Below are 17915 nucleotides of genomic sequence, written 5' to 3'. Positions count from 1 at the left end.
TTGGTTGTTAATTGTTACTTTGGGTTTATAACTGATAACAAAATACTGAATTTTAAAAAAAGTAAGAAAATCTTATAACAATAAGGAAATTTTTTATGCATATTGATTTACAACTATACTAAACCATTAAAACATTTTCTATATATTGATGCAATTTTGGCTATTAATTTGGATTTATAACTGATAACATAATACTGAGTTTCAAAAAAGTAAGAAAATCTTACAACATTAAAGATCACATCACAACAATATAGAGCTTTCATTGATATTGACTTGTACTATACTACTTAACCATCAAAACACTTTCAAGCTCGATGGCGTTTGTGAGTTTCACCCTTCGGAGCATTAGACCCGTTCCCCTGATTTTGATGTCGGTTTTGTGGTGCCGAATTATATTGACGATGAACCTGATGTTTGAACCCTACCCCTTGTTTCTGGGAGTAGTGTTGTGAACCGTTCGATAAAAGTGATCTAAGAAAGTTATTTGATCCCCTCACTGCCCCTGGCTGGCCAATATTAGTCTCTCGAACCATTGAAGTCAACGAGTCAACCGATTCCAATGGCCCGTTAATCCCAGAAAGTCCATCGTAAGATAACACATTGGCTATTGCATGTATAGAGGCAGCAAGTAGTTCAGGAAGATCTTTTCCAGGGTGTGTGATCTGCACAATATTAAAAAATCGGTTTTAAAACACAAATCCAACATGCGATAATAAAAAGAGATCAAAACAAGTACCTTAAACATGACTGCAGCAGACAATCTTTCTCTCAAACAATAAATCTGAGCAACGTCAAGAGCCGTTGACTCGAAACAAAGCCACCTGTCGGCAATAACTTTAACCACATTCTCCGGATTCGACATAATTTTATCGTCACATCTTTCATCGTTACCATTACCGTCTTCATCACTATCTTCATAAACCGTCTCGTCATCATCTTCACTATCATCATCCTCATCATCAAGAGGAGCAACCGCAATCTCCGTTGCTAGCAATAATACAGGAAGCGGGCCGATAATACTACAATTCTTAATATTCAAACCCCCGTCATCACGTGTTATTTCATCATAAATCACCAAAGGGTTGACGTCTTTTTTCTTAAAACTTAACCTAGAATTAACCGAATGAGGGTGCAGCCGAACCTTATCATCGTTAGCATTCTCTATAACAATCCGTTTCGCGTTCTTTCTAGGTGGATGTAATCTTCCCACCATCGGATACAAACCCGCAACAAGAACCGCATGAATTATACCAATATCATGAGAATTTTCACTAAACCTAGATGAATTTTCCGGAATAAACCCGTTCCTATATAGTTCATGTTGAAGTTGCTTACGCATTCCGAATAACATATTCATAACACCACCGGATACAAAATACTGAGAACAAAACCGCGCTTCTTGACCCTTCTGTTTGGCGTTTTTCCAGCATTCAAAGGCTGCTATTACCGCTAGTTGATCACCATGGCTGCCATATAAAGAAGCCAACTCACATTTAGCAGCGGTCGCTTTCTTTTTATCGTTAGGTAACATAGGGAGGGTGAACGGGTCTCGATAGTCATTTGCACAAGCTAAAGTCAAAGCCGGGTCAAGGCAGTTCATTGATATAGCAAAAAGGAGCATCTTGCTTGTTAACGGGTGAACGGGAATCGAACCAAGTTTCTCCCCGAGCTCAGTGAGTTCTTCATCTGGTGATAAGGCTCCGATATCTTGAAGAATAGTGATTGCATTTTGAATCGATTCGGAGACCGGGGGGTCTAATGTTTTTTTCAAGAAATCTTCTATTTTGCAACTTGGGTCAAGAAGCTTCACCTATATTAGGAATATTATATATTTACTTCATAATAAAAATTCAAGGAACAACATTTCTGTATGAAAATGCCATTTTCTTCCCAGAGGTTTGGCCAGTTTTTCGACTTTCTTCCAAAGGTTTTTCCGCATCTGGATCCAAAAGGTTTGAAATCTTGTCATTTTCATCCAGCTCGTTAACTCCATCCATTTTTCTCCGTTAAGTCAAGGGTATCTGTCTTTTTTGTTAACTTAAAGGGCAATTCGGTCTTTTTCACCTTTTGGATCCAGATGCAGAAAACCAAACATTTGGACGAATGTTGCAAAACTGGCCAGACGAAAATGGCATTTTACTCTAAAACTAATTATACATGTTAGAGATGATGATTACCTGCAAACATAGTTCTTCAATAGGCGTTCTTTTGATCTCGGGCACTTGAAACTCAAGCAGTGAAGCTGCCCGAAGTTTCGAATAAAGATGGTAACATATTCCAGCTTGGCACCGCCCTGCCCGTCCTTCCCGCTGCTTTGCACTTGCTTTCGAAATCCAAGAAGACTGTAAGGTCGAAACTTTATTATATGGGTCGTAACTTTTTTCTTTCATTCTTCCACTATCTATTACAAAAACAACATCATCAATCGTGACAGCTGTTTCCGCTATATTTGTCGAAAGAATAATCTTTCTGCAACCGTGAGGTGGTCTTTTAAAAACTTTCTTTTGTTCTGAAGACGGGACCATAGAATGAAGCGCTAATATCAAAAACTTAGAAGTGTCTTTAAAAAAACTACTTGAAGTTAACTTATCTCGTGCTTTGTTTATATCGTCCCATCCCGGAAGAAAAACGAGTATAGCACCTTCTTCGGATTCCGTACATATTTTTCTGAGTAATTGTTCTATGAGGATAACGTCAATTAACTCTGGGTCGACATCTTGCAAATACCGATCGAGTAAAAGTTTTTCTTCTTTTGGATCTACTGATGTTTTGTTTAAATGTTTTCTTAAAATCTCGGAAGTTTCTTTCTGATTTTCGTGTTCTGCCCATGAAAGTGCGGTTTTTCCTTCGTTGTCTTGTAAATGACAATCGGCACCGAAGGAAAGAAGCATGCACATATCGCCGACTCTTCCTTTTCTAGCAAAGACCATTAATGGTGTGACACCTGTCACCGAATGCTGATAATTGAGAACGTTTAATCCTTCACCAACTGAAACGATATCTAATAAGGAATCCATCTCGTCACTTGACCACGCTATATTAATAGCCTCATCAAGGGCAACTTTATAATCTTCGGTTAATTCCGAATCGTCGTCTATGTTTGTTTTTGTAGTGCGGTCGTCACGATGACCGACTTTTGTTGACTTTGATTTCAAAAGCAAAAGTACATCCTCTAGATAGAGCTTTTTCACCTATAACATTAATGCAACAAACATCACAATAGCAAATTAGAATTATATTTATAAATACCAAATATAACAAAATCAGGGTACAGAAAAGAAATATACATCGTAAGTGAACCCCGGAACGCGTATAATTGGGCAACCTCCGAAGTACTGAGAAAAGCGTTCCGCGTCGAGTGTAGCACTCATCAATACCTTTCAAAATTAGATTTCGGTCAATAACTTAAAAAGTTTCTTTTTCCGTTTCCTTTGAAGTATAAAAGTTTAAAGATTTAAGGAACAGTGGAAGATACTCGTACTAACCACACGTAGATGAGGGTACAAAGGAAGCATATCTCTACAAAAAAAAAAAAAAAAAAAAAAAACAGCTTAGTTAGAACAAGAGTGTACACATGTGAGTGTGAGTTGATCAAAGCTAAAGTAAAAAACGTTTAAAGTAAAAGACACCTGATGATTGTCAGCATAAAATCAGAAAATCGGTCCCTTTCATGAATTTCATCCTGCAAAAATTTGTAGCGGTATATCAATTATATTATACAATGTTAAAATGTGAAAATAAAAGCAGAGTGCATTAAAATTTATAAACGAGTTACACACGTTAAAAGATTTATAAATGACGTGCTTAAAAATAATATGTATTTGTTAAAACTTTCATTTCATTCTCTACGATGAAATACACTATTAAAAAAAAACCTCAATACATGACAACAAATTATCTTTCAGTAATTAAAAAAAAAATTGTACCACAATGATGTGGGTGATGTCTGGAAATGCATCTTTGACCATCTTTGTTGACTTTTCTTTACCGGCCCTACTGTTGCCAGCTTTAACTAAAACCCTCAACAAGACCCCATTTGTGCAAAACACAATGGATGAATGTCTTCCACCTTTGTTCTCCAACCTTATCTAGGGTTTTCACCATAATATAATAAACAAATGTAAGAACATAAAACAAAAATGCAATAACATAAAAAGAAAGATGTGCGACAAAAAGCAACAAACACCTTGTATCCAACACTCTCTCCGATATTTTCACCTCTTTCAAACGATATTCTTTCAGCCACTACAAAGAACATAACATTAGATAAACTTTACAGAGTTACAAAAACAATTTACTGGATGTTTTGTAAGGATACAAGTGTACAGATAAAACCGGAAGATCGATACCTGATATTGCAGAGATTCTCCGTGGTTGGGTGCAGACTATTTTACATGCATCGCCTTTACTCCACATAGAATCCAGCAAATATTGAGGTACCTGGACCAAAATTTATTATTAATTACATAGTTGCACCAAAATTTATTATAAATTATAGAAATTTTAAAAATTTAAACAAAAAAAGTCACATAATATTATTATAACAAAAGAGGGTGTCTTAGGAATAGTACCTAAGGCACAACATCTATTATTTTATTGTTATTCTTTGTTAAATTTACAAAAATGCCATCCAATGTTTTTTTTTTGTGTATTCAACCCTTCAACTTTTAGCATTGCCACTTACACCCCGTCAACTTTCTAAAAACTTTGTAAAATATCATTTTGATCCCTCGAGTTTTCCGTGTTTATTTTATGTACGTGGGTCAAATATAATACGTTTTCATGCTTATTTTTATGTACGTTTTTTGGTTGGTATACGTATTGTTCGGAAACGAGTCGGGTCAAATATAATATGATTTCGCCAGGCGGTACAAATTCGAGTTACTTTACGTTTCGACTCCGCCACAATGTGTGGTACCATTCTTTAACGTAAAAAACATTATTTTCTTACGTGCTTATTTTTAAGTACGTTTGGTTATAAATCCAAGTTGGTTTACGTTTTGATGTAAATTTTCTTGGTAATGAGTCAGGTCATCAAATATAATACTTTTTCGTGCTTATTTTCATGTGCGTTTTCAATTGGTCTATGTTTTGACGTAACTTTTGTTCAAAAACGAGTCGGGTCAAATATTTAACGGTATAAGTTCGAGTTACTTTAACTTTCGCCACCGCCGCAGGAGAGGGGGGGGGGGGGGGTAATACTAGTTTATTGTTATTTTACAAAGCTCGGTGATCTATTTGTAGGAAAACGGATCCTAACCTGCGTTGTCTTTCCACAACCGGTTTCACCAGATATGAGGACCACCTGAAGCAAAGCACAAAAAAAAGATTATTTTCGTCTTCAATATCCAACAAAATAAAAATATAAAACCGAATTGTGAAACCTGATTAGATTCTATAGTTGATGTAATCATGTCTTTAAAGGATGCAATTGGAAGTTTAAACCTATCTTCAGTAATCTGCAAGGTAAAAATACATATAATATATATAATGCAATTCATGTTGATAATTAGAAGAAAGCTTCTTGCGTTGAAAACGACATCAGCAGTTCAGAACACCTGTTTTAACTTGACGTCCGATTGCGATCTGGCAACAAGTGATTCAACCTTCTTTGCAATTTCTGCCTTTTTCATCAAAGGTTTGCTGAGAATATCGTCTGTTTTTGTTCGTGTGTTATCGGTATTTTTACTAGATGTGGCTGAAATATTTTCAGCCTCCCGATGATCACCAGGTGGATAATGAGAGAAAAAATCTCTTAAAACTGTTTTCCCCTCTTCTGAAAATGTAAAAGATGTGAGATTTGACTTCTCCTTTGTATCGTTTGACTTTTTCTTGAACTTGTAAACTGAAACACGCCTATTATTCCCCGTTTTAGACCTAAACAATATCCGGTTTATTAGAGACTATCGTTAAATTAAGTTATTAACAATCAAACAAGTGAACTATGTATATAAAACAAATCTGAGAAAAGCTTTAAAATTTGTTTTGATACACAACGAACAATACTCACCCGGAGCTTGCCGACTTCATACCCATTTTTCTGCACAACTTGTGCACCTCAGCACGTTCAAAGTTTGTAAGGTTGGCTTCAAATGTGTACACTGAAATCATAAAACACGGATGCTTCATGAATTTCAACCATGTAGTAAGTAACATTAATAGCAAATACACTATGCGGTCAAACATTATAGCAAAAAAAAAAAAAAAAAAAAACAAGCACGTAAAAAAATAACTTATATCATAAATTCATAATGTCTCATTGTTGTCCATTTGAGGGACAGACGGCTTTCGAAGAAAACGCTACATCATATGCACAACCTAAACAACCGTAAGAATACAAATACCTACTCCCATCAACCATCCCCAAAATAAGTGCAAAACCATAACAAGATATAACTGGAAACTCAAAAGATGGTAACATCACTTATCAAGCAAAGAACTTTTTTTATAACTTTAAAAGAAGAGCAGGAGCATACATGTGGCAGACGGGTTAGGTTCATTAGAAAACCATTAAAAACTTGAAAACCGAGAAAACTACTACCAACCAATCAATTTTTTTATTTTTACTTTTCTTTCTTTTAAGTGAAAGGTTAGTACTGTAGAAAGAAAAAAGAAATATTAACAGATATATGTGGATTGATGAGCTACAATTTAGTGGTGAAGCTTGAGATTTTCGACCGGGGGGGGGGGGGGGGGGGGGGAGTCACCGACCTAAAAATTTCTATAAAACTGGGGGGTCGAAAACGTATATACCCAAAAATTTCTATACGAAAACTACATACTCTCCACTACTGAGCGCAAAGTTCGGGGGGTCGACCGCCCCCTCCCGCCTCTTAAAAGCTTCGCCCATACATATTTGTAGCTTGTGAAGGTACACATACTAGGTATGTGTGTATATACGTGGTTCACGAGCTACATAGCTCGTCCATGTACATAATTTTCTTAATTTCTACGAATAATAGTATCATATAATAAGAATTAAAAACAATCTTGTGTAAAATTGGTTTTCTCATAGTTTTCTAGTATCTTGTTTTTTCTAATGATTTGTATGTAAATTCTACCAAAAGGTCCAAAAACCACTAAATTGATCTAAAGCATGTTAATAACATCATTCAAATCTTAATTCTAACTCCAAACAGAACAGAATTTAAAAAAAAAAAAAAAAACACCTTAATATGAATCATTAACAACCAAATTAAACAATCAGCCTAAATTAATTAAAATAAGTAAAGCAAGATTCTTGTGAATCAATCACACTATCTTACCATCTTCATCAGAAGCCCTAAACTCTTCAAGGGTTCGTCGAATATGAATCCGGGTACCCTCCGCAACCGCAACCGGTTGCTGCCGCTGCTGTTGTTGGTGTTGACCTCCGCCTCTGTTTCGCCTTTTTTTGGTGGATGAATTTGGCATCATTTTTCTTCGTGAATGTTGAATCTTGTTAATTGGAAGATGTATGGGGCGAATGTGGGTGTGAAATTGCAGTTGTTTTGTGTGGAATTGGACCCGATTGGAGTGTGTTTGCGTCCTCAATTTGTAGGTTTGAAAATTGAAACCCTATTTTTGGTTCTGAATCTACCACATAAACATATCACAGGGAGGGGTGGTGTGTCCTGTTTTCAAAGTTGTCATGATGAGTAACTACTTTTAAATAGTTGAGTTAATTTCGTTTTTATTTATCTTTTTTTTGCAGATTTTTTTTTTTTTTTTAATTTATCTAAAGTCATGATTTAACAACAAGACTTGTATAATGATTATCATAACTGCAAGAAAATTAACAATTACTAATTAGAGAGAGCATATGTAATGCTACAGTTTTTTATATACCATACGTCACGTTAGCTGTCACTATTATATTTCAAACAATAAACACTCGTTTTTCTGTACGCTAATGACTTGATATTTTAAACACCCACTTTTTATTATTAAATTAATATTGTTTGTGTGTGTGTTGAGTCCACTACGTCGTTTGGAATGGGTTTGGATTCGGGAAAAAGCAAGCGCACGAGAGCCACACGGGGGAAGTTTGGAAATGGTTTGATTTTGGTTTGGAAGTTTGGATTGTGCCACGTAGGCATCGTTGTAGATGCTCTTACCATTATACTTATACTTTGTAACATAGTCCTTTGGTTATCAACTTAACGAAAGAAAGTAATACGTCTTATTTTAATACGTTTGGATATACTAGCTGATTAAAAACTTTGCAAGGTAAAATTAGGTGATACTTCATGACTGATAAATACTCGCAAAGACGAATTTTAATGCAAGTTCAGATTATTTTAGCCTTGGTATTACTTTGTGAAACGTATGTTTGTAGCAATAGTTACAATTTTGATGAAAGGTTCTATGGATTGTATGTCTATGTTATTGAATTTACAAAGTTAATATCATGAAAATTTTAAAAGAAGCAAAACTTATGCACACTCAAGTAAAATTTTATTAACCATGTTATTTCGGAATAAACAAGGTTGAAACTTGACTAAAATAAAATTTTAGCAAATGAAGAAGTCATGTGGAATCGAGATAAAAAGATGGGATCGATCTTCAAGGTGTCCTGTGGCCAAAAAAAGGAACATTTTTTTTTGTTCAATTGTGAGTTATTTTCAGAAGAGCGAAAGAGTAGAAACAAAGGTACGCCCTCTGTAACACCCCGAAAATATAAATCTTTATATAAGAATATAAGGATTTCATAAACAAGAAATAAACATGTAGAAACTTTAACCTAGTTAAAGTTTACAAGTCTTGAAAATAACTTACACTTAGTTAAAACTCTAGTATTTAAAAAGAAATGGTAGTTAAGGGACTAATCTTGCCAAGAATCAAAAATTAATTGTTAATTGTAACAAAATTAAACCAAACACACCAAATTAGTGTGTCTGGTCGACAGAAGCAAGGCAAGGGGCGACCCCCATTGTTCCAAAACCCTAAAGTCACAATTTCTTGCAATTGGAGGCTCAAATCATAACCAAAACGAAATCCAAGCTTAGAATTGTGTCCCTCATCGCAAGAGGATTAAGAGGTATGTAAAATTTTGTGAGAATTCACTACTTGAAATTCTCATGAATCTAGCAAATCTGAAATTTTGTTGATGCATGATAGTAATTAGTTAGATTAAAGATGATATAGTGTCTAGGATTAAAACCTAGACAACTATATGTGAAATCATGCCCTAATTCAGGAAAATTCCATGAATCCATAGATGTTAAGTTATGGGTTTTGTATGTTGATGATGAATATTAGGATTTTGAGTGTAATCCTAGTATAAATTTCATTATAAGAAGTAATTCCAGTGATATTGATACTAAATGTATGCAAAAATTGCTATTATAGTGATATTTGATGTCAAATCATAAAGTCATGAACTTGGTAACGATTGTAGGAAAATCTGACCCGCTAGGTGTTTGTTGAAATGCCAAAGTGAGAACTTAAATGTTAAAATTTGGATAAAAACGCAGATTTGAAAATGGTCCATAATGATGTGATTATGGTCATGAAAGGAGTTCTAAACATGTTGTGAAAACTGAATTTTCTAGGCAAAGAGTCCGGTTCATCTAGCGGACAAGTCGAGTGGAATTCACGAGGAAAAGGCGCGCTTTAAAGGTACGAAATTTATTGTTTCGATACATTGTACTTAATTGCTAGTTTAGGTAATAAATTCTGAAACATGATAATCAAGGTTACCAAAATGCCATGAAAATGATTAGTGACCTAAACAAGCGAAATGGGTCAAAACAAGCGACAAACATGGATATTTACATGCCCTGAATGGTGCTTGATTTAGCAACCAAACGGGTCAAAACAAGTCTCGTACTAAACATGAAATTAGACACTATCGCTTAACGCTTGGATATATCCTTTATGTAAGTCGTAATTTAGACATGCCATGATAGTTGTAAAGTTTAAATTCCTTATATAGGGGTTGTAATCTTGATTGAAAATTGTGAATAGTTGTGTAGATGGTAAATACGAAAGTCGGATATAGTCATATATAGATTGATGAGGGAGTTTTCCCTTTTGGGATAGCGAAAGTGATAACGGGTATTAGTCCTAAATTGGGTAATTAACCTTGGGTGGGTAATAAACCTGTCCGGGGTCACTTTGCTGCAAAATGGAACCTGAATGCTCAAGGTCAAAAAGCAAGAAAACAAGTGCAGGGCTCACCGTAAATTACGGTGGCACCGTAATTTACGGTGGCCATTAAAATGCTACGGTGGGAACCTCCTGGTTTACGGTAGGTACCCCAAATGCCCAGAACCCACAGTAATTTACGGTGATACCGTAAATTACGGTGGAGCCCAATTTTGCTGAATTTTTCACTTTTGATTTGGGATAAGTTACCAATCCTAATCCAATACGTGTATTCCCATCGTTAATAATACTAATGCCTGTTTAAAACATTAGTTTTTCAGGTACTCAAGTGAAGGATGATGATCAAGCAGTTGATTTGGACCGAACACCTAACTTTACGCTTCCGCACTTGAACCTCGTTTTGTTATTTTGTAAACTCTAGTAGTTTATCTTGGAACATTGTTGTAGTTTAAACATGTAAATGTTTTATCAAATGGGTTAAAAATCTTGAAAATTTTTGTAAGGACTACTTTTTGTGTATTATGTAAAGCTTATTTGCTAGTTAAAATGGGTATTTTAATACGGGTCTTACAAGTTGGTAATCAGAGCTTAAGGTTGCCAATAAGTGTTCGGTTCAAGCTTGATCAACATCCGGTAAGAGTTATTGCTTAAGTAAAAATTTAGAAGTATAGAAATAATTCACGAACGAATATACATGGAAGAGAGTGTATAAACACACTCAAACACAAGAAAAGCATGAAACAAGAATAATAGAATCAAGAGTGTGTAAGCACACTCAAACACGAGAAAAGCATGAGACAAGAATGATTGAGTCAAGTTGCGAACTTGATCAAATCAAAACAAGTAAAACATGTATTACAAATGAAATGTTTAACAATATATGTAAATATTTCAGTATCAAAGATGGCAAGCGGAGGTGACGGAGATGCGGTGCCAAGAGTCACCGAACAGATGAAAATAGTGATTGCCGAAGAAGTTGGAAAGGCGATCGAAAACAGCTTGTCGAACTTCATTGATAAAATCCAAAATACGGTTTTATCAGTGGTAGAAGAAAGAATCAAGAAGCTAGAAGATAATTCAAATCTAGCAAGGGAGAAATCCGGGGAACGAAAACCTTGTTCATACAAGGAATTCATAGCTTGTAAACCGCCTATCTATAATGGGGAAGTTGATCCAATCGTGTGTCAGCGATGGATAGGCGATATCGAGGGAGTGTTCGAGAGAACACATTGTGATGAAAATGACTACGTAGCTTATGGTACGGGTCAGTTAAGAGGTCAAGCGAAGGATTGGTGGGATAATAAGAAGAAAGAGATTGGAAACGAAGCGGCTAAGGCCATGACGTGGGAGGAGTTTAAGACGCCGTTTCTTAAACACCATAGCCCCAAAGCGGTTATAAACAAGATCAAGGAAGAGTTCATGCAACTCAGACACAAGGGTGAATCCATAGACAAGATCACGGGGGTGTTTATGGACAAAATGAAGTTCTGTGACGATCTGATCACGAACGAAGAACAAAAAGTCTATTACTACCATAACATGCTGAGTGCTGAATATAGGGAGTTCATAACCCCTTCAAAGTATGAGACCCTTACCGAGATTGTCAATGCTGCTCGGGAAAGGGAGATTGAGTTGAAGAAGAGTATAGAGCGGGGTGAACGAAGGGCACAGGATATAAATCCAAGCCCTACCAAGAAAGCAAGAACGAATGAAACGTCAAAGAAATCAGATGCAAAGGGCGGTACACCAAGTTGTAAAATCTGCGGCAAGAATCATAAGGGTGAATGTCGCTTCAAAGATAAACCTTGTCCTATATGTCGAAAAACGGGACATATGGCTATATCATGCCCGGAAAAAGTGACCGTTTGTTACAACTGTTACCGAACGGGTCATAAAAGATCGGAGTGCCCAGAATTGGCGGAAAAGAAAGAAGGGCAAGACTCAAAAGGTGAAGCCGCAAAAGCCAAAGCAAGATCCTTTCAATTGACCGCTGCTGAAGCAAAGGTCGAACCTGACGTGGTCTCAGGTATATTCACTATAAATTCAATTCCCGCACGTGTGTTATTTGATACTGGTGCGAATAAATCCTTTGTTTCATATGGGTTTATTCGACACCCATCATTTGTTCTAACAAAATTACCTATGCCTTTAGAGGTAGAGATAGGTAATAATAAAAGCTTTATTGTCTGTGATGTATGTAAAAACTGCACAATGAATATTGATGACGAGGAATATGCAATAGACTTGATCCCGATGTCGATGGGAGAATTCCAAGTGGTAGTGGGAATGGATTGGCTATCCCGTTACCACGCAAAAGTGGTTTGTTTCCGAAAGGAAATAAAACTAACTTCTCCTAGCGGAAAGCAAGTTACAATATATGGAGAAAAGGGAGGTAACCCGGTGATATGCTCAATGCTAGAAGCTCGCAAACTCATGAAACATGGATGCAAGGCCTTTATGGTATATGCGAGCGAAACGGAAAAGGAACTCCTCAAAATTGGGGATGTACCAGTCGTGCGAGATTACGAAGACGTGTTTCCGGAAGAACTACCGGGGATACCGCCGGAACGGGAGGTAGAGTTCGGAATCGAGTTGATTCCGGGCGCGAAACCCGTGGCCAAGGCGCCATACCGGCTTGCACCGTCGGAGTTACAAGAATTGATGTCTCAAATTCAGGAATTTCTTGACAAGGGATTTATCCGACCGAGTGTGTCTCCGTGGGGCGCACCAGTCTTATTCGTGAAAAAGAAAGATGGCAGTATGCGCATGTGTATCGATTACCGGGAGTTAAACAAACTCACGGTGAAGAATCGATACCCACTTCCAAGAATTGACGATTTATTCGACCAACTGCAAGGAGCAAGTTGGTTTTCCAAAATTGATCTCCGATCCGGTTATCACCAATTGAAAGTCAAGGAGGAGGACGTACCCAAAACGGCTTTCCGTACGAGGTACGGGCATTATGAATTCCTTGTAATGCCTTTTGGATTGACCAATGCGCCCGCGGCTTTTATGGACCTCATGAACCGGGTTTGCAAACCCATGCTAAATAAGTCGGTAATTGTATTTATCGACGACATTCTGGTATATTCAAAGAGTGAAGCCGAGCACGTGTGTCATTTGCGGGAAATATTAGACACACTTAGACGAGAGAAGCTATATGCAAAATTCACGAAGTGTGCTTTCTGGTTACGGGAAGTACAGTTTCTTGGGCATCTTATTAGTGCTGATGGAGTACTAGTAGATCCGTCAAAGATAGAAGCTGTGACGAAATGGAACCCTCCAAGAAATCCCTCGGAAATCCGAAGCTTTTTAGGGCTTGCGGGATATTATCGGAGATTCATACAGGATTTCTCCAAAATTGCCTTGCCCTTGACCAAATTAACTCGTAAGGAGGAAAAGTTCGTGTGGGGCATTAAGCAAGAGGAAGCTTTCCAAACGCTTAAGGAAAAGTTGACCCACGCTCCGGTACTGACCTTACCGGAAGGGACTGAAGACATGGTGGTTTACTCGGACGCTTCTCAATTGGGGCTCGGATGCGTGTTAATGCAACGAGGCAAGGTCATCGCCTACGCCTCGAGGCAATTGAAGATTCATGAAAATAAATATCCGGTTCACGACTTAGAATTGGCAGCGGTGGTGTTTGCCTTAAAGATATGGAGACATTACTTATACGGAGTAAAGTTTACAATCTTTACCGGGCATAAAAGCTTGAAATATTTCTTCGACCAGAAGGAATTAAACATGCGGCAAAGGCGGTGGTTAGAAACCGTCAAGGACTTTGATTGCGAAATACATTACCACCCCGGTAAGGCCAATGTAGTTGCCGATGCGCTGAGTCGCAAAACAGATTATGCCCCGATTCGGGTACGATCAATGCAACTGGTTGTGACTTCAAGTTTACTAGAACGAATTCGAGAAGCACAAGATGAAGCTGTAAAGGCGGAAAACTGGAAAAAGGAAAGAATTATTGGTCAAGTTAAAGACCTTGAAGTGGGCAGTCACGGCCTAAGAACTCGTTTTAATAGAATCTGGGTTCCCAACACATGTGGTGTTAAGAAGCTTCTACTTGATGAAGCTCATAAATCCCGTTATTCCATTCACCCGGGGGCGACCAAAATGTATCATGACTTGAAGCAAAACTATTGGTGGCCCGGAATGAAGCGAGACACTGTGAAATACGTGGAAAAATGCTTGACATGCCTACAAGTCAAGGCGGAACACCAAAAGCCGTATGGTAAACTCCAACCGTTAGAAATTCCGGTTTGGAAATGGGAGCAAATCACGATGGACCTATTGACTAAACTACCTAAAACAAGTCGTGGTTTTGACGCTATTTGGGTGGTCGTGGATAGGTTAACTAAAAGCGCCCACTTTATTCCGATACGTGAAACCTATACATCTGAGAAAATGTCGGAGGTATATACCAATGAAATCATAGCAAGGCATGGGGTACCGATATCCATTGTATCAGACAGAGATACTCGGTTTACCTCGAAATTATGGCGTGAATTCCAAGAACAGATGGGAACTTAATTGTTCCTTAGCACTGCTTATCATCCACAAATGGATGGGCAGAGCGAAAGAACAATACAAACATTGGGTGATATGCTACGGGCTTGCATTATTGACTTTGGGGGTAGTTGGGATGTCCATTTACCCTTGGTCGAATTCGCATATAATAATAGCTATCACGCGAGCATTAAAATGGCCCCGTATGAGCTATTATATGGCAGAAAGTGTCGGACTCCGGTATGTTGGGGAGAGGTGGGCCCGCGAGGGCTAGCACCAACTGATGTAATCCGAGCTACAAATGCGAAAATTGACATAGTTCGGATACATTTGAAAGCGGCTCAAGACCGACAAAAGGCATACGCAGACAAAAGAAATAGGCCAATCGAATTTCAGGTTGACGATATGGTCATGCTAAAGGTTTCCCCATGGAAGGGTATTATTAGATTCAGAAAAAGAGGAAAGTTAAGCCCGAGATTCATTGGGCCATTTAGAATCATTGAACGGGTTGGTAAGGTAGCTTATCGACTTGAATTACCCGAAGAGTTGAGCGGAATTCATAGCACATTCCACGTATCACATCTTCGAAAATGTTTGGCCGACGAAACTGCTCATATCCACTACGACGATTTCGAAGTGGATAACAGCCTCAACTATGCAGTAAAACCAATTGCGATTTTAGATCGTAAGGAGAAAAGTTTGAGGAACAAAGTGATAACCCAAGTCAAGGTCAAGTGGGAGCACAGAAAAGGGTCAGACACTACATGGGAATCCGAAGAGGAAATGCGACGTCTACACCCGACATTATTTGGTACGTAATTCGGTTTTGGGGACGAAACCCTTTTTAAGGGGGGTGGACTTGTAACACCCCGAAAATATAAATCTTTATATAAGAATATAAGGATTTCATAAACATGAAATAAACATGTAGAAACTTTAACCTAGTTAAAGTTTACAAGTCTTGAAAATAACTTACACTTAGTTAAAACTCTAGTATTTAAAAAGAAATGGTAGTTAAGGGACTAATCTTGCCAAGAATCAAAAATTAATTGTTAATTGTAACAAAATTAAACCAAACACACCAAATTAGTGTGTCTGGTCGACAGAAGCAAGGCAAGGGGCGACCCCCATTGTTCCAAAACCCTAAAGTCACAATTTCTTGCAATTGGAGGCTCAAATCATAACCAAAACGAAATCCAAGCTTAGAATTGTGTCCCTCATCGCAAGAGGATTAAGAGGTATGTAAAATTTTGTGAGAATTCACTACTTGAAATTCTCATGAATCTAGCAAATCTGAAATTTTGTTGATGCATGATAGTAATTAGTTAGATTAAAGATGATATAGTGTCTAGGATTAAAACCTAGACAACTATATGTGAAATCATGCCCTAATTCAGGAAAATTCCATGAATCCATAGATGTTAAGTTATGGGTTTTGTATGTTGATGATGAATATTAGGATTTTGAGTGTAATCCTAGTATAAATTTCATTATAAGAAGTAATTCCAGTGATATTGATACTAAATGTATGCAAAAATTGCTATTATAGTGATATTTGATGTCAAATCATAAAGTCATGAACTTGGTAACGATTGTAGGAAAATCTGACCCGCTAGGTGTTTGTTGAAATGCCAAAGTGAGAACTTAAATGTTAAAATTTGGATAAAAACGCAGATTTGAAAATGGTCCATAATGATGTGGTCATGAAAGGAGTTCTAAACATGTTGTGAAAACTGAATTTTCTAGGCAAAGAGTCCGGTTCATCTAGCGGACAAGTCGAGGGGAATTCACGAGGAAAAGGCGCGCTTTAAAGGTACGAAATTTATTGTTTCGATACATTGTACTTAATTGCTAGTTTAGGTAATAAATTCTGAAACATGATAATCAAGGTTACCAAAATGCCATGAAAATGATTAGTGACCTAAACAAGCGAAATGGTTCAAAACAAGCGACAAACATGGATATTTACATGCCCTGAATGGTGCTTGATTTAGCAACCAAACGGGTCAAAACAAGTCTCGTACTAAACATGAAATTAGACACTATCGCTTAACGCTTGGATATATCCTTTATGTAAGTCGTAATTTAGACATGCCATGATAGTTGTAAAGTTTAAATTCCTTATATAGGGGTTGTAATCTTGATTGAAAATTGTGAATAGTTGTGTAGATGGTAAATACGAAAGTCGGATATAGTCATATATAGATTGATGAGGGAGTTTTCCCTTTTGGGATAGCGAAAGTGATAACGGGTATTAGTCCTAAATTGGGTAATTAACCTTGGGTGGGTAATAAACCTGTCCGGGGTCACTTTGCTGCAAAATGGAACCTGAATGCTCAAGGTCAAAAAGCAAGAAAACAAGTGCAGGGCTCACCGTAAATTACGGTGGCACCGTAATTTACGGTGGCCATTAAAATGCTACGGTGGGAACCTCCTGGTTTACGGTAGGTACCCCAAATGCCCAGAACCCACAGTAATTTACGGTGATACCGTAAATTACGGTGGAGCCCAATTTTGCTGAATTTTTCACTTTTGATTTGGGATAAGTTACCAATCCTAATCCAATACGTGTATTCCCATCGTTAATAATACTAATGCCTGTTTAAAACATTAGTTTTTCAGGTACTCAAGTGAAGGATGATGATCAAGCAGTTGATTTGGACCGAACACCTAACTTTACGCTTCCGCACTTGAACCTCGTTTTGTTATTTTGTAAACTCTAGTAGTTTATCTTGGAACATTGTTGTAGTTTAAACATGTAAATGTTTTATCAAATGGGTTAAAAATCTTGAAAATTTTTGTAAGGACTACTTTTTGTGTATTATGTAAAGCTTATTTGCTAGTTAAAATGGGTATTTTAATACGGGTCTTACACCCTCTAGAAGATTCGTTCGGAGCTATTCACTTTCACTTGGTCGACTGGTTGCGAGGGCAAGAGTGGAAGCATCCGAGAGAGCGCTTTACTTAGTCCGTACTATAAGAGACGGGATTATTGAAATGCAATATTCATCCTTCAAAAAAGAAACTCCAACCTTCTACTTTCTACTCGCACCATAACTTCTACTTCTTTGGTGCTTGGTTTTTGCAATACTGGTGCCCTTTTAAAGTTCTCCACTTAATGACAACCGGAAGGTCAGGTGGAAAGTGTTGCTTAACATCTGGTTTGAGGCAATCAACATAGCTCAATGCAATTTATTCATGATTCTGGATTTTCACATGTTATAAGTACAAAAGTTGTCCATGTATTGGTGTTTGACACATAATCTTGACCGGTTTGATCAGAGTAACATCAGCCTTCGGCAATAAGTAGTTTA

The 17915-nt window shown here is 37.3% G+C and overlaps 1 protein-coding gene and 2 long non-coding RNA genes across 3 annotated transcripts; 2 read left to right on the top strand and 1 right to left on the bottom strand.

Annotated features, from left to right (window-relative positions):
- Positions 1-145: 145 nt before the first annotated feature.
- On the bottom strand, positions 146-7627 carry LOC110864850 (DExH-box ATP-dependent RNA helicase DExH6). Its single transcript, XM_022114014.2, has 14 exons — positions 7266-7627; positions 6011-6101; positions 5559-5877; positions 5385-5459; positions 5261-5305; positions 4350-4440; positions 4187-4245; positions 3927-4088; positions 3630-3682; positions 3486-3519; positions 3288-3377; positions 2178-3191; positions 737-1810; positions 146-662 (listed from the first exon to the last, which is right to left on the bottom strand). Exons 1-14 carry the CDS (start codon positions 7414-7416, stop codon positions 306-308), a joined length of 3615 nt encoding a protein of 1204 aa, XP_021969706.1. The 5' UTR covers positions 7417-7627; the 3' UTR covers positions 146-305.
- Positions 7628-8882: 1255 nt separating this feature from the next.
- On the top strand, positions 8883-10636 carry LOC110863793. Its single transcript, XR_002549370.2, has 3 exons — positions 8883-9019; positions 9534-9600; positions 10402-10636. It is a non-coding gene; the product is annotated as an uncharacterized LOC110863793 (long non-coding RNA).
- A 5066-nt stretch (positions 10637-15702) lies between these two features.
- LOC110863792 lies at positions 15703-17450 on the top strand. The gene is made up of 3 exons (XR_002549369.2): positions 15703-15839; positions 16348-16414; positions 17216-17450. It is a non-coding gene; the product is annotated as an uncharacterized LOC110863792 (long non-coding RNA).
- The last annotated feature ends 465 nt before the right edge of the window (positions 17451-17915 follow it).

The sequence above is a fragment of the Helianthus annuus genome, chromosome 6, assembly GCF_002127325.2.
Source record: "Helianthus annuus cultivar XRQ/B chromosome 6, HanXRQr2.0-SUNRISE, whole genome shotgun sequence".
In the NCBI taxonomy this organism is placed as follows: domain Eukaryota; kingdom Viridiplantae; phylum Streptophyta; class Magnoliopsida; order Asterales; family Asteraceae; genus Helianthus; species Helianthus annuus.
Note: the sequence above shows the minus strand (reverse complement) of the source record. Positions and strands in the feature narration are given on the sequence as shown.